Raw genomic sequence first — 16,871 nt, 5'->3', positions numbered from 1 at the left:
CAGGCTCGTACTTATTGATTTTCTGAGTCGACTTCTTGTGATCCAGAACTGATATGAGTTTTGTACTGTAACACTTAAAGGATGAGGAGCTACACAGTTCTTGCCAGTTTTATCATCACATTATGTCTAGAATTACACTGCCCCCTACAGGCAAAGCTGTAAAAAGGTTCATTTTATTCCAGTCAAACTTTATTTATTAGCTGAAAAAATTAACAGATTCTAAACAAAGGACAATTACACCCCACCTCCCCTTGTCTTCCATCAACCACATCAATCAAAGTAATCAGCTTTTGAGTGTGGACTAATTGGAATTTCTTTCAACTCAGTAAATAGTGGTCTCTGGAGCTTGAAAAAGGCGACTGGACTTCTTTTTGTTTCTTGAAGACGTTTCACCTCTCATCCGAAAGGCTTCTTCAGTTCTCAACCAAATGGTGGAGAGACCCAGGTATTTAAACCCCTGTGGGCGTAGTCCCCTGGAGGTGGTTATGACCCTCTATTGATCATGTGCTTGAACACATGTGCCCAGGTGTGAAGGGGGCGTGGGTCATATTTAATCAGTGGTTTCAGTTGAAACCAATTTAGGACTCCGCTCCATTGTTTCCTGTGGCCTATTGAGGTCACTGGAACAAAGGTGTGAATGGGGGTTGAGTCGTCTGGGAAGGGAGCTCAGGACAGCACTGTAAGCGGGGGAAAGTTGGTGACGTAATCCACCTCCTCTGTTCAATGATGGTTGTTCACAGTGGACATAGATGGCTTCTTTCACTCCTCTTTCAAACCATCTGTTTTCCCTGTCCAAAATGTGAACATTGGCATCCTCAAAAGAGTGCCCTTTTTCCTTCAGATGCAGATGTACTGCTGAATCTTGTCCTGTCGAGGTGGCTCTTCTATGTTGTGCCATTCGTTTGTGAAGAGGCTGTTTGGTTTCATCAATGTAGAGGTCCGAGCACTCTTCACTGCACTGAACAGCATACACTACATCACTGATCTTGTGTTTGGCGGGTTTGTCCTTGGGATGAACCAGTTTTTGTCTTAGGGTGTGACTTGGTTTGAAGTATACTGAGATGTCATGCTTGGAGAAAATTCTTCTGAGTTTCTCTGACAAGCCTGACACATATGGGATGACAATGTTGTTCCTCTTGTCCTTCCTATTCTCTGTAGTTTGTGTTTGGCCTTCATTCCTGTGCATCTTAGCTGATTTGATGAAGGCCCAGTTGGGGTAACCGCATGTTTTGAGGGCTTTCTCAATGTGTGTGTGTTCCTTATGCTTCCCTTCTGCCTTAGTGGGAACACTTTCACCTCCAGGGGACTACGCCCACAGGGGTTTAAATACCTGGGTCTCTCCACCATTTGGTTGAGAACTGAAGAAGCCTTTCGGATGAGAGGTGAAACGTCTTCAAGAAACAAAAAGAAGTCCAGTCGCCTTTTTCAAGCTCCAGAGACTACTATGACCTGGATGACTGAGAATCTACACAGACATATCAGTAAATAGTGGACTTTTCATCTTCCTGTAAAAATCAGTCACCACTGGGGGCAGATGAATTCAATACAGAAGACGAACTGGGGTCCACAGATTTCAGTGTGCATTACACTGCTCTGCAGTAAGACAAATGAGCTTATGAAATCACAGGCCTGTCTTATCTAAGTTTATCTGAAGGTCACAGCAGACCCTTTATAGATATTCATTTTCAATTCAGTACATGGGCCTTCTAAAATTTAATTTAGCTTGTCACACATATTTTATCTTAAAGAATATAAATGAGAAAAAATTAAATCAACCACACTTCTGAAAAAAACGTCACAGCATTCAAACTAGGTCTCCATTCACATCTGATTAAACACGTGTTAATAAATTAATCAACTTTTAGTTAGCCCTGTCACTCCCTACCCTGCCATCACGGTCCATGCCTCAAAGAAAACAAAACAAATTCTCTTCACACAGTATTCAAACCCAAATTCCCAGCTTCCCATTCCTGAGCAAATGAAGAAACTGACATAAAGTCAATCTAACACTGCACTTAACACCTTATAAAATGCCATCAGGAGTGGGTGCATTACAGTAACTCACTGGTGATTTAATGTACATTTGAGTGATATGACTTGACAAACAACCACATTAGCTTGCCAACATCTTTGGTTGTCTTTTACTTGTAACTGTTAGCTACAGAATCCCCTGCTTGTGATGGCATTTTAAGGCTCAGTTCAGTCTAATATTAAGTACATGGGGATACGTTAAGTTCAAAAGGATTTTAAACTTGTGAAAAGACCAGCACATAGTTTGGAAACTTTAAATATCCTTAAGCCAGCGGTTCTCAAATTATGGGGCGGGCCCCCTGGTGGGGCATAAATCCACTTCAGGAGGGGTGTGGATGACCAGAAGAAAAAAATGCAGAGTTAAATTAAGCTTTATGACTATAATTTATGTATGTAAAATAATCAACTTTGCTCATGCTGAGGGAGCGTGTGTGTGTGTGTGTTTTCAGCTGTGCCAGAAAAAAAGTCTGAGAACCACTGCCTTAAGCTAACAGTTTGATCCTTTTTTCTCAAATTAAAGCCACGTTTTAATGAATTGGCCCCAGTGCTGATAGGCATACAATGTCTCATAGACCTAAACAATATTAGGACTATTACAATAAGCATGTAGGTGCTTTCAAAAAATTTAAAACAAAAAAGAGATCATAGTTGACCTAGATAAATTACAAATGTAAAAAAAAAATGGCTCATATTCTATTACAAATGTCAACAATTTTCTTAGACGAGGACTAACTGTGGACTAAACAAAACAAAACGTCAGCCATCGGTCCAGTGAATCGAAATGGCTGATGAGGTTGTGGCGATGGGTGCTGAGTGGCTCGTGACGGGCTGCATCTGAGCCCCGTTTCAAACACACCTTAGCAAGCTAAAAAGTTCACTAGCACACATAAGCACGTGGATGGATGTCAACGATGAAGACGTGTAACCCAGGTAACCCACTCCTTTCTGAGGCCGGGGTCACGGATGCTAGCGGGCAATTTAGTGTACGAAGATGTGGCTTAAGGTGCACCTCATGTTCGCCTGGCTTTCTGTCTCTTGGCCTGACGTTTGGCTTCATCCACAGCAACACTTTCACTGCTGGCTTGAGCCATGCTCCTCACTCCCTGGATACGGTTCCCCAACTGTAACAAAAGGGGAATCACCTGCAAAACAGGTCAGGAAAAGGTATTAAATGACACTTTCTGCATCAAAAAGTTTTAATATTTAAACCATCCATGCAATAACTTTTGGGATTAACAGGAATACATTATTAGGCTTCGCCCTGACAAGGCCTACTTCTGGTGACATTTATTCCTCAGATTTAGAAATTAAATAATCAAACAAAAGGCAGATTGATTGTCTTGATTAGATACAACTCTGTACCTTCTCATAGTTGTAGGCTGCTAAGAGGAGAAGCAGAGTGAGGGGCAAAGCTATGTAAGATCCTTGAGCAACGTCCTGGTCAGGCACTTTACGCTGTGGGAAAATGCACACACATATATAAACACACTGTTATGTAACAAATAAGACAAATTGTTCTTTGCAGGGAAAAATATATTTAAAAGAAAACCTGTATCTTACAGTGGGGTGGAAGGTAAGAGTGACATGTTTGTAGCAGCCAGTGGAGGTGAAGGAGACTTGAGGCAGAGTGAAATCATACTGGGAGCGGGACAGTGTGGAGTACAGCATCAGTACATAGCTCTAGAGGAGAGAAGAGAAGAGAAATGTGACTAGAGATCCAACAGCAGTGTATTTTCGGTCATAGTTAGTGTAGAGCCTATAAATCTGGCTGAATACACAACTAAGGACAAAGTAAATGATAACACAGGCTTCAAAACTCTGCTTCAGACAGACTTGAGTTCCTTCGCATGTTTCACGGTTCAAAATAATCCTGTTTTTATGTTACACTGGGCCTTGGTGCAGGCCCTCAGTTTTACCTTACCCTCCCTTTAGGCCAACTGTCTTCTGATTGGCTGCTCCTCCTAAACAGAAGGTTTGAACAGAAGGTGGGTGGCATATTTGCTCACCGCAAGAGCGCTGTGTCTGAGATGACCATATTAGGGACATCCTTTCAAACTGACATCATACATATCTAACAGTAGGTAAAAACGGAAACAGTGTTTAGACTAGTGTGAAGCTCGAATTTCTACACATGCACGGAGCTTATTATTCGACTCTTTCTGTCATGTTTAATATAAACATTCACCATTCCAACAGTGTGTGTGTGTGTGTGTGTGTGTATGTATAACAAGATAAAGCATAATAGGTGTTCTTCAAGGCTGGAATTACCTCGCCATCTCTGTCTAGAGGAGGGAAGTGAAAGAAAAGGGACTGTCCCAGCGAGACGCTGTTGATTGGGTTGTCCAGATTGTCACTCTTGTACAGTTTCACCTGGGGAGAGAAAAGGTTAAAGGCGAAGCAAAATTATTACAGGTCAAACTTATCTACAGTTAATATAAAAGTCTTGTCAACATTGTAGAGACTTATAAGTTAGACATATATAATAAAGACAAAAATGCCACGTTTAATATGTCCTACTGATAGTGTTGGAAGGTGTTCAGGAGACGTGACGATGTTTCCGCTGAGGTCGAACTGATTGGTCTGCCTGAAGGCGATAATGTTGACCCCTTCAATGTCACTGCTGCCAACCTGAAAGGGAATATAGAGCTTAATGCACAGATACAACAATTGAACTTGTGAATAAAATACCCAGTGTGAACCGAGGATAAAGTTTTTGTTCAAGTCACACGGTGTGATAATAACAGAGAATTAAAGGGAATTAAGGCATTTCCAGCCTTGCGAGGGAGATTAGGAGCGCTGCACTTTTCAGACAAGCTAAAATTATGAAGTGAGCGGTTTAAACTTTAGCAATGGGATTATCGCTGCTTTTGTTCTGAATATTGAAAGGAACCATGTGATGAGGGTGCTGATAAGTCATAATCACAGGGTTCCCACAGTTATTTTAATAATTCAATTACAAAAGTTTTCCACAGCCACCTTACCAGTTTTCACAACTGCTTTAAAGCAGCGCACGACATCAATGACAAAAAGTAAGACTTGAAAATGTGTACAAAATTCTTGAACTTGTGTAGTAAAGACGGACCCCTGACCCACAGCTTCGAAGTCAACATAGATGAGATCTAACGAAAGCGCCGCAAAACACTTTAAAACATCTGGCCAAATCAATTAATCATTTAACTGTTGCAACTGTTAAATATAACATTGAAATAAGTGTATTTTCTTGACCCCATTAAAAGTTACAGGTGAACATATGAATGGGACGACCTTGAAGCAAGCTGCTGCCTACCTCTATAGCTCTGTGTTGTGGCAAGGCCCTCTCTATGTGGTCGTTGCCTTCAGCTCGCAGCTGAATGAGGTACTTGCAACCCGGCTGCAAGAAAGCATTACATGAGTTAGATCTGTATAGTCACATGCTGCCCACTATAACTGACTGAATTACAAATTAGACTTTGCAAAGTCAAGCCATCCGTTTCCCTAGCAATCTAAGACAAGACCTAGAAGCTGCGATCTGTTTAAATTCTCAAGTCTGGCCATATTTTTGTCCTCACCAGCAGACCCCTGAGTCTGAATCGGCCCTCCTCGTCAGTGACCGTGTCCTCGCTGTAAAGGCTACAGTCTCCCTGACCCACTGCCTCCACAGCCACGTCCCATTCTGCGTCCCCGTTCAGAGACTGCACCATTCCGTAGCAGCTGAGGACAAGACGAGCAGAATTTTACAACTTGCAGTCCCCATCAGCAGAAGATTATAGGCTCAGTAATTTACACACTCACATAAAGATTAGGGCGTTACAGTACAATTCACACTTACATACCTGTATGCAGTTTTGATGCCAGTTATATCAATACTGAGGTTTTGACCCTCCTCCACTGTAATCATCTGAGATGCTGGTTCAAAGCGGAACTCCTTCATCATGGGCTTGAAGTAGTACTGACCAGGACTCTGAGGAAAGAAAGGGTGTGGAGCAGAAAATACAGGATGGTCATTAGCTGGAGCCCAACAGAGGTCAAAGCATCCCTAAAGTCACCTTTAACCACCAACACTGCTTGGCAGTCAGATACACTAAAGCCCAGAAAAGGATTAAAAACGGGGTTTCTTACCAGGTTATTGAAGGTGAGGATGCCGCTGTCTTGAGTCAAAAGGTTGGAACGAAACTGACCCCCACTCAGAGAAAGAAGCACGCCGGCAAGAGGCTGACCATCCTCTGATTTGATCTACAGCACAGACAGAATACTTTTTAATTTTATTGCTGGACAGGGACCTAATCGATTAAGCTCCTTTAATCTTTCCACAATATAAGACCACATGGACAAAATATAATGAAAGCCCATGGCTCAAGTGAGTGCCAATCTGTGGGTGTAATCAGGCTGACAGGTGAGCTTTATTACAGAGAAGATGTACAAATGAAGGATAAACACGGGCACAAAGCTCTGTCAATGCTGCGCAGAAGATTTCAAAGCAATTTATCACACAGTGTGAAAGGGAAACTAATACTGATTATTTGTGTCAGGATCTCATGGTTGCAGTAGGTAATTGCAGACCCTTTTAACAAAGGCAGCACAAAGGCGGTATACTGACAGCACGTGGCAAAACACAAAAACGATCTATCCATGAGAGCTCTTCTCTTTTAATTACATTTTCCCAAAATATACAGTAGGAACTAACGAGCGGTTTTCATCGTGTCACTTTTATTCATGTCTAAGTACCACAATCAGCGAGGGTAGTAAACAGCTAGAGTCAAGTGTCAGATAAATATAAAAAAATATCTAAGCAGCTGGTGATTACTGGGATGTAATACATGCATGTAAGGATGGCTCCATGTACCTTAAAGGTGACACCAGCCAAAGCAAATGCCTTAAAATCTCCCTGGGTACCCTCCACGGGACTCAGGACGAAACCTTCTTTGCTGGCACTGATGTCATACTGCCGGTCACTGTGGAGCGGACCCACACTGAAGGAGAGCAAAGGAAAAGTTTAGTGAAGGGTTGAATTTCTTCAGGATACACATTTATTACTAAATGCTAATTTGTTTGAACACAAGCCAATATAGAATATATTGTCAGCCACCAGAGCTGCTACCCCTCAGCCCCCTGGCAGTTAAATCTTTAGGTGGCACAAACTCCCCTGGAAGCACAAGTTCTAGAATTACCATGGCTCGGTAGCTCTTAATGGGGTGCATATGAGCCTTAGTGACTTGCAAATAGCTAAGTAAGATCCAGGAATAAGAAATGCTAAAATCATAATAAATATAAACCACTGAGAATACTGTCGCTTTCTGTGATTGGCATTATTATGGTAAGAACTAACTCGTCCCAGATTTTCAGCAGAGGCATCTAGAGCATCAATTTGAAAATCCTAGGTGACTAGAATCCTAAGTATCTTTCTCCAGTTATGTTCACAAGATTTTTAGAAAACTTGACCTCTGACCTTGAGGTCAAGGTCACTCGTCTGAGATTTATAGTAGTTAATTCATGGTATGAATTTGATTCTCCTAGATCGCATCTTTCTCAAGTTATCGCATTCAGGAGACTTTCAGAAAACTTGACCTCGACCTTTACCTTGAGGTCAAGTTCCGCGAAATTCGAACTCATCCGACGCACCTATGATGTGAATCTGAACGTCCTAGGTCATATGGTTCTCGAGTTATCACGTTCGCAAGGTTGAACGTTAGCCACCCGCCCGCCTGGCAGGACGGATGGGGTAAAAAGCTATTACTGCCTCTAATATTACACACATGCACACACACCACAAACTCAACAGAAAGGGGTATGCATAGATCTGATGAGAAGCTTGACTCATGAGGGAAAAAAAACCCATGAAAGGACTGTCTCATCTTTAACAGATCCCTCCAATCATCCCTGCTGCACCTAACCTGGACTCTGATCCTTTTTTCTTTCTCTCTCTCTTTCTGGCATGTTTCTTTGCTCTAAGGACTACTAACAGCCCCGTGAGGCTGTGCCTGTGACCCAGATGCTAATTTTACAAGCCAACATGCTTACAGCAGACCTTTTTCGCAGCGGACACTTTGACACGACACACTCGAAACATCACAGGTTTGTTAATGCATTCCAGGTCCTGCTTTTGTGCATACTGATTCAGTGACAATGTCCCTGATGCCACCTGTGCTTTCAATATTACAACAAGTCAAAAAAGTCTGCTGTGACAATGCTACCCTGCTCAACAAGTATGCTGGTTTTTTTTTTTTTTTTCTTTTTTCCAAATAAAGACAGGAGGAACTAACAGGTGAACACAAAAGTCATTAAAATTCATCCTGTGGGCACCATGAACATCTGTGGCAACTTTCACGGCAATAAATCCAACAGTTGTTGAGTTATTTTAGTTCATAACAAAATGATGATGGCTGTGCCCACAGCCTTTTTTTTTACTTTCTGGTCTTAAATAGCAAATGATATTTCTGCCAGAGCTTTAACAAGACCTCACACATTACTACAGGCCAAAAACTTCTTTTGTTATTTTTATGCATTTATGGACTACCCTGTTAGTATAATGACTTGCTTAAGCAAGAACATTCATAGCTGAACCTGAAGGCAGCATAACCCGAATGAAAAAGTCTTGAATATCCTCCCTGTAATTTTCATGCACCCTATTTTTATCGCCCTGTTCTCATACCTGTATGCCCCCATCTCATTAGTGGCCACGGTAATGAGTGGTGCCGCAGCGCCTCTCTCAGTGATGGATATCTCCACACCTTGTAGCTCTGGTGACACCTTGCCCTCTAAGAAAAGACCTGCACGGCCAGTGATGTCCACCAGCCGACCAGGACACGACTCTGTGAACAGCAAATTTGTAGTTCATTTTAGAATAACCTGTGTGGATTATATCTGAGTATGTTTTTTTATGGTTTCCAATAGACTTTCTTCTTGTGTGAACAGGCTTTTACCTCCAGTGATAGTTGCCTCCACTTCAGGAGGATAGAACAACAACTCCTTTGACGACGGAGTCACCGTGATCTTCTCGCCAGCCCTGCAGAGTTACACGGAAAAATTACTAACTGCAATGACTACAAGAGTTCAGGACTCAAATGAGCCCCCCATTTGTGACGGTTATTATTAGCAGATGTCAGAGTTCCACTGTTAGTCCTGTTAATTTTCTACAGTGATTCTAAAGTTTGGAATTTCCTAGTTAAAACATTGAGATGAAGATGAAAACCTCAACCACAAAATATATACATGTAAGTCCTTGAGTACTAGAGTGAACAGATGTTTTGCACTCAGCCCTTAATAATATTGTAAAGAATATAAAATAAAAAGAGTGGCTGACCTGGCCCAGTAGGAGAACTCATAGTGGAAGGGTCCTGTCAGTTCATCAGCCTTTTCTTGGATTGGAGGACTATCATCTCTGGCACCTCCTTCCTCCTCGGCTGCACGACGTTCTCGTTCCTGACGGCGGAGCTCAATCTCCTGCAGTTGCTGATCCTGCCTCTGTTCCTCTAGGCTCCGCAGAGGACCAAGCACCAGTGCTGGCTCGCTCTCAATGGATGATCTGACCAGGGGGACGATGATTGGAAAAAAAAAAAAACCAAACAAAGTGGGTCATTAACAGACAGACAGCACAGCAGGTAATGTTAACACACACAGTATGTCAGAAAACGAGCTTAGTCGTGCATTACTTGATCGTGACTGTGACGTCTAGAATCTTGTCGGTGGTGATGAGTCCTGTCATGTGATGCCGCACTGCAGTGAGGGTCAGGATGCTGGGGGCTGAACTGTTACACACAGGTCAACAGCAGTCACTAGAATGTTTTGGCTGCAGGGCTGCATTGCTTTAACCCAGTAATAAATAGACACAGCATTGCATTACTTACGTATCGTAGGTGTAGAAGTCCTGCTCAAACTGGTGGCAGGAGCGAGGGGTGACTTTGTAAACACCTGGACAAGCCATTTTTAGCAGATTCATTACTTTGTTCCACTCGTATATTTAGATAAGTCTGACACAGACCCTTTGGCTCAAAATGCTGTATGCCAACTATACATGAGGGAACAGTTGGTGCAGTGTGATATTTTTTGCATATGTTAATTCATGCTATGTTTAGCTAATGAGAGGTCAAGGGAATTAAGCTCACCAGGCTTGGAGAGGCAGAAGCGGTTGACTCCCTTAGAAAGATTGTAAACGCCAACGTTTTCAGGTTTGCTGCCATCTTGGAAGAATTCCTGTGCAATAAGACACATTCAATAATACATATGGAAGTGTAACCATATGAAGACGTACAGCATGTAGAGCAACTGGACTGAGTTACTGATTGCTAACCAAAGTGATGGCATGAGAAAGGGAGCAGCGCAGGATGTAGCCAATCTGTCTGAACTCCACCCCCAAGACATCTGAGTCGAGCACCTCCACCTCCACAGACTTATGTTTCCAGCACCACTCCTCATGAGAAATGCTTACTGAAAGTGGTAAAGATTAGAGAGAATAACAAGTAATAAATAGATTTAAACTTCAGTTAACAGGAAAAAAAAAGACAAATATTAAATATGTCACATTATTCTAGGTGGAAAAACCTCTGAAGGTCTGATCGGGATCTTTTAATTACGGTAATGAATCCTTCACTGAGTTGCACCTGCATGCAGAGTTTGCATTTAAATGAAAAAATAAGTATATTTAAAACCTTTGTATTTCCCAGGCAAAACGTTGTCAAATGAGAAGCTGAGGATGTCGCTGCTCCCAGACAAAGCCACTGCCCTCCTCTCTCCCTGCCTACTCACTGGCTGCAGGGTTACAGAGAGGTCGTCACAGGAAGCTAGAGGACGACCAGACAACACAAGGTTGGCTTATGTGAAAAATACACACAATACTTCTCTATGGTTTAACAGTGCACCTCAGGTAAAATATGTGTTTTCAAAACACTCTAAAGTGTAAATTAACAAGACTTTACCTAGGCAGTAGACTTTTCCAGAAACCGAAGCCATAAACTGGGTGAAAAGTAGGTCTGTGAGGGGCTGATCCACGAGGGAGATGTCCAGCGCCTGAGGCTGCAGAGCCAGGCCTGCTTTCACCTCTGCTTCAGGTAGCGATACCTGAGCACATAAACAAAATTTATTTTGCAGAAAACCACATTTTCCTCACACAGCTACACAAACAGTGAGCTCAGATTCCCTGGTGTGATAACACTGAAGAAACTGAATATGTTGCTTTCCAGTGACTGGGTTACTAATAATTTAGCTTTTTAGATGATACTTTGATGCAACTTTAAACTGAAAATTTGCAAGTATCATAGAATATGCGTATAAAGCACCATCTGCAGTTTAGACAACATGACATCTGTTTGCCTTTCAGAAGGCTCAGATTCACAGATTAAAACTGAAATTTTTAATTAAATGACGCATCAGTTTCTTGTAGATTTTTAACATCGTTTGAAATTGCTGGTTTTAGAGTCCATGTAAGACAAAATTAAACGCTGCTAGAATCTTACATGGACACTGTAGTCTCCGGGTTTGGCCTGAAAGCAGAAGACCCCCTGAGGGTCAGAGTCGACAGTCCGAATGAAAGCCTTGTCCGGGCTCTTGTGCGTCAGAGTGACCTTGTAGCGACCCTGCTGCTTCATGCCCTCGGGCAGGCGACTGATGGAGATCTGGCCACATACGCTGAACCTGTGTTGGACCAACATCAGGAATTCATGACAATATGAAGAACTGCACTGAAGCTAACTTTATGTAACCAACTTCAAAGTCTATAATGTACCCTGCTGTGATGATATCAGGAAGTTGAGGCGTGCTGGGAGCGATCTTCACAGTGACTGGCTCAAAGAACATGAGCTCTTTGTTGACACGGATGGTGTAGGTACCAGCTGTCATGTTCTCCAACCGGAAAGAGCCGTCCTCTTTGCTGACAACTGTAAGGACACGGTGGTAAAGCAAGCTAAAGTTTAAAGTGTGACAGAGGACCACTGCAAATGGACACGAAGTCTTCCAGTGGGATTACCCTTGATCTGGTTGTTGAGGTAGACTGTAGCATCAGGTACACCCTCCCCACCGAGACTGTTGAGAACTCGGCCTGTCACAGAGAAGCCCATGACACGGAAGATGGGCTGCACATAAAAGGACAGAATTTCAAACTGTAACACTTTGCACCAAACATGTTTCTTTTTGTAACATGCTGATATGCATTAAAAAAAAAAAAAGCTATCAAAAATTAGACCTATAATGGTTCTTTTTTACCTCTAGTTTCAAGCTGTTATGTTCCACCTTAAAATTCATCCTAGAAGGAGCGACATCAAAAGTGATCCTCTCTCCCCTGTAGAAAGGCACCTGAAGTGAAGAATTTCACAAAACCAGATTTAGATGGAAAAACAATCTCTCTACAACAAAGGAGATCATTTCACTGCTGGCAAATAAAAGTTATAATTACATAAAACCCATTCTTCATACTATCTTGTCCCTTGTAGTCATATTAGTAAAAATTTTAATGGCAGTGGCTGAATACCCTATTTCTGCACTGGATTTAGATTGCTACGTTTACAAACAAGATAGAAATTTGTGGCTTTTTTTTTTTTTTTTAAATATTGAGGGAGCACCTGCTGCGAACTGTTAGATAAGGAGCTGTGAGTATCAGCACCTCTAACTCCTCAGCAAGATAACTGACTTTACTGTGTCTCGCTCCAGCAGCTCGACTCCAGGACTGCAAAATGAAACTCACCTGTTTACTTTCTATTTAGGCTCCAATGTATTAAATTAGGGGCTTTGACTGATAGGGGAATACCTGTGGAGACAGCTGTACTGGCAGCTGTCTACTAGGCTTCGCCTCAGCCACGCTGAGTCACTGAGCATGAACTCTCAACCATTTTAGTGCTGTTGGTGCCTTTGGGGAAATAATAAAGCTTGCTGTGTGGTTAGCTGTACTTAGAGACTGTCCAGAAAGTCTGGGCTCCAGTTTTAGTGAGTGAATTGTAGTATTTTATTTGTATGTTATGCAGAGCTAATTAGCAGATATCTGTGTCTGTGGAATGCCCTTATACAGTTAATGGGTGAAGCTTGCTCGCATTAGCTGACAACTAAGGACTCCAACCTCTCATCCAAAAATAGTAAACATGGAAACAGCCAATCATAAAGATCAAAACCTTAAATTAAACAAAAAATGAAGAGCAGCATTCTTTTGGTTGTTGCAAAAATAACTCACCACAGTGTACTCGCCGCTGGCCAGAGAAGGAAAGGCAAAGACACCGTCGTCTCTGGACAGAGCGCTGCACAGGTAGACCAGCGTGCTGTCCCCAGAATCTGCACCCTCCACTGGGGACATGTTACAGTCACTTATGTCCTGGAAATCACAAACACCACTGCATCTATTGCATCTCATCAAAATAAAATAAAGGGCCTATTCTATTAAATACTGCAAAAAAGTCAGACATTTTTCAAACATTAAAAAAAAAAAAGAAAAACACACACATGGTAACGTTCGAGGACAAGTGGGAAATGTGTTAAGCAGGATAAAGTAATATACTGATCATTGTCACATTAATGTAGGATGGGTAAGATGTGCACTATGAAAACTTGCCATAGTTTTGTGTAAACATGGAAAAGAACATTGGTTTACCTCTCTCTTGACTGTAGCTGAATAAAGTAGGAAGGTGACCTCTTTCATGGGCTCTCCATCACTGCGGACCTCCCCCGAGACGTCGTAGCCTCCAACCACCAGATGGTCAACAGCCGGGGCATTGGCATTGGAGACGTGCACTGAGGTAGTACTCTATAGGAAGACGGCAAAGGTCGCCACATAAGTTGCAGTAAGAGATGGAATAATGGCCCTGTCAGGTGCAGTGTGATTACTGCTGGAGCTCATTAGTTATAACCTTGCTCACCTGACAAGGAACCTTATCAGCTAGTAAGTACTGTAGGTGAATAATGAAGTTTTCTACCCTCAAGTGATACAGAATCAAACAGACCTCTGAGATCATGCGTTCTCTACAATATTAATGACAGTATTTTAATTGGAAACTGGGACAGCGTGGTGGTAGGGGATACAGGGGTGAAAATAATGTGGCAAAGGTCTAACCTGACTGCTTATTCACTCATTAATTACAAATCTGCCAATGTATTTTTGTACAGAGATTCCAAATCTATCATTAAAAGTTTACCAAACTCTATTTATATTCTGACCTACTGCTATGCATTTTTTTTTCTTCCAACTTTAGCAGCACATATAAACTAAATCACATCTCGTGTAATTCATTTTATATATGCTTTTTTCTCACGTTTCTCTTGCAAGGAGCAACATTTTAGAGGAGTCTCCATAGATTTTAGTTCAGCTTCCTCCAACAGTCCAAAGACAAGTATGTGAAGGTAACCGGTAATTCTAAATTGGCCGTGGATGTAACAAGGATAAAGTGCTTAACGTGCATGAATAAACACTGTATATATGTATGATTAAATGTGACCTGCAGTCTAAAACACTTGAATGATCAGCAAGACTAGAAAAGCACTATATAAATGACAGTCCAGTTACCAACAATTTGATAAACATTTTAGGTTCCAAAAGCCAAAGTGCCCCCCCACCCCACCCCACCCCCTTTTTTTCTTATGAATGTTATTACAGTGTGAAAAAAAAAATTGCTAGCTTGACAGTCTGTCGCTCCACAGCTCTTGATTAAATCTGAACATTCCAGCAAAATAGACACGAGGCGCTTAGAAAAAAATGCTGGCTACATTCACGTTCATATGCAACGTGCAGTCTCAATATCGATGGCTATAACAATGTGAACAAACCTGCTCAAGAGTCCAGGAAGGATGAGAAGCTGTGATGTCATACTTCCCTGGTAGTACTTTAAAGAAGGTATACCTATGTAAGAAATCAACCAAGAAAAAAAAATATATATATATAAGTTCATTTCAAACATATATGCACACACCACAGAACCACACATGTAAAAACCCACTGAACTTAAAGGTGTGAGTAACTTACTTTCCTCCAGGCTGTGTGATGACACTCTGGAGTTTCTCCTCTGTTCCAGCTTGGCTGAGTTTGACTTCCACACCAGCCGGGCCTATGAGATGGCCCTTACTCAGAACCTGAACAATACATATGTTCGAGGACATAAGATACTAAACATCACTTGATGCTACTTGTTGCATAGATGTAAGAAGCTTTAAAAGGCTCAAAAGTTTTCTTGCATTTAGACAAACTCCAGCGAACATGTCAAAGCAAAAATGTTTATCTTTTGATCACATATTTTGCAAAGTCAAGTATTTTGACTCTTAAACTTTCTGTCTGCATACTGCAGCAATCTAAACAACGAATTCTTCAAGAAGTCAATTCTCACCGTTCCTGACACTGAGAATCCTGTAAAAACAAAATTGATGTCTTCTTCTTTAGTACAGATGTCACTAACTCCATCCACATGCAGGTCAACACTGGTAGGCTCTGATGAGAGTTACAACGAAAAAAGACCAGAGAAAATGGGATTATGAATAATGCATCAATGAATTAAGAATCAGAAAAAAGAATAACTTTATTGATCCCAGAGGGAAATCATGAATTATGAGGATGTGTCTGTGATTCTCTTACCAAAGCTCCACCCAAGAGGAGGCTCGATCTTCAAAACGAAATCTCCCTGTGTTGAAGTGACAACTGGATTACAATTATCATCAATGAATTAATTAGTTGGAGGTTAATCAAATCAGCTCTTCTCATACCTGTCATACAGAGGGATCATAAAGTAACCATTGATTGGAGCACAATCTGTTTGATATTTCAAGGATCCTTGTTTGGTGTAGAGTTTTATCTGAGAATAAAGGAGGGCACACAGTGATCGTTAAGTATATATTGTAATAACTGAACTTGAATTATTATTACCAGTACACAGCCTTTCCATAATGAGTCACTGAGGGACTTGTGTCAACTGTCAACAAAGGTCAAAAAAACCCAGTCTGTCTGTGATTTAGTTCATTTCAATATCTTAATTAAAACGAATGGCTTAATCCCATGGAGTCTGAGAAAAAGAAGGGATTAGGACGGGTGGCGAGCACTTCCTCATCAACGTCGGCAGGTTTAGGATTAGGATTGAATGGCTTGTGTGTATTATATGTGTATTAATGTAAGATAAGGGCGTTCAGTCAATCGCCAGCTATCTAGTATGCAGCTACATAAACATCAAACAAAACCAAACTCACAAATGTTTGCAAGCAGTTAGAGACTGTTTTAAGTTAAATACACTGCTTTTCTATTTATTTCATTCAAACTTCATTGAAGCAAATAACTCCGCCCAACCTTTAGCTTTCTAGCTGTTGGCTAGTTGCTGGCTAGCTGCTAGCTCGCTAGCCGTAACATTCGCCCTCTCACCTCGATCAGAGAGTAATTAATTTCAACGTCGGATTTCACGAATCACCGCATGCCACCACTATGTCATCAGAGGATACGGCCAAGAACTGAAAGTAGAAGATACAGAATGAAATCCAAAGGGATCCCATGTCTGCCCGGATCGTAATTCTCAACATTTTTTGACTGGTTGAGCGGAGCAACAGCACGCTGCCTCCGGTTCCGCACCAGGTAAAGGAGGCTGTCATTGAACTGCCACAGGCGGTGTCTGCAGCGACCTCTGTCGGCTCGGAGGTGCCATTTTCGCCTTCGTTCGAGGAAGATGGTAACGTTTCAAGTTGGGTTACTTCCCCTTCTGGTTAAACTTGAATAATGTACAGTTTACCAAACTTTAACCTCCTAACCTGCATTTTTCACTAAGTCATTTTTTAATAAACTAACGTACGTTGTGCTGCTGTAAATTTAAGAATGACGTCATTCATTGAGCTGTCATTCATAGTCTGAGACTGCAATTCTTTTTCTTTTGGAAGTGTACCATGCTCAATCTGTGGCAAGCTTTATATATTTTTTCCCCCAT

General features: G+C 41.7%; 1 protein-coding gene across 1 annotated transcript; it reads right to left on the bottom strand.

Annotated features, from left to right (window-relative positions):
* Nucleotides 1-1,378: 1,378 nt before the first annotated feature.
* Nucleotides 1,379-16,524, bottom strand: nomo (nodal modulator). Its single transcript, XM_030727887.1, is given in 32 exon segments — nt 1,379-3,173; nt 3,394-3,486; nt 3,592-3,711; nt 4,300-4,401; nt 4,549-4,659; nt 5,318-5,401; nt 5,580-5,721; nt 5,844-5,971; nt 6,130-6,243; nt 6,854-6,980; nt 8,660-8,819; nt 8,931-9,013; nt 9,311-9,532; nt 9,660-9,755; nt 9,855-9,918; nt 10,113-10,200; nt 10,298-10,434; nt 10,656-10,787; nt 10,923-11,064; nt 11,460-11,637; nt 11,729-11,879; nt 11,969-12,074; nt 12,205-12,294; nt 13,163-13,300; nt 13,577-13,729; nt 14,746-14,818; nt 14,942-15,048; nt 15,300-15,400; nt 15,545-15,592; nt 15,674-15,761; nt 16,319-16,362; nt 16,365-16,524. Coding segments are annotated over 32 exon segments (3,663 nt in total). The 5' UTR covers nt 16,474-16,524; the 3' UTR covers nt 1,379-3,041.
* Between the last annotated feature and the right edge of the window lie 347 nt (nt 16,525-16,871).

This window comes from Archocentrus centrarchus, chromosome 1, assembly GCF_007364275.1.
Source record: "Archocentrus centrarchus isolate MPI-CPG fArcCen1 chromosome 1, fArcCen1, whole genome shotgun sequence".
Taxonomy (NCBI): Eukaryota; Metazoa; Chordata; class Actinopteri; order Cichliformes; family Cichlidae; genus Archocentrus; species Archocentrus centrarchus.
Note: the sequence above shows the minus strand (reverse complement) of the source record. Positions and strands in the feature narration are given on the sequence as shown.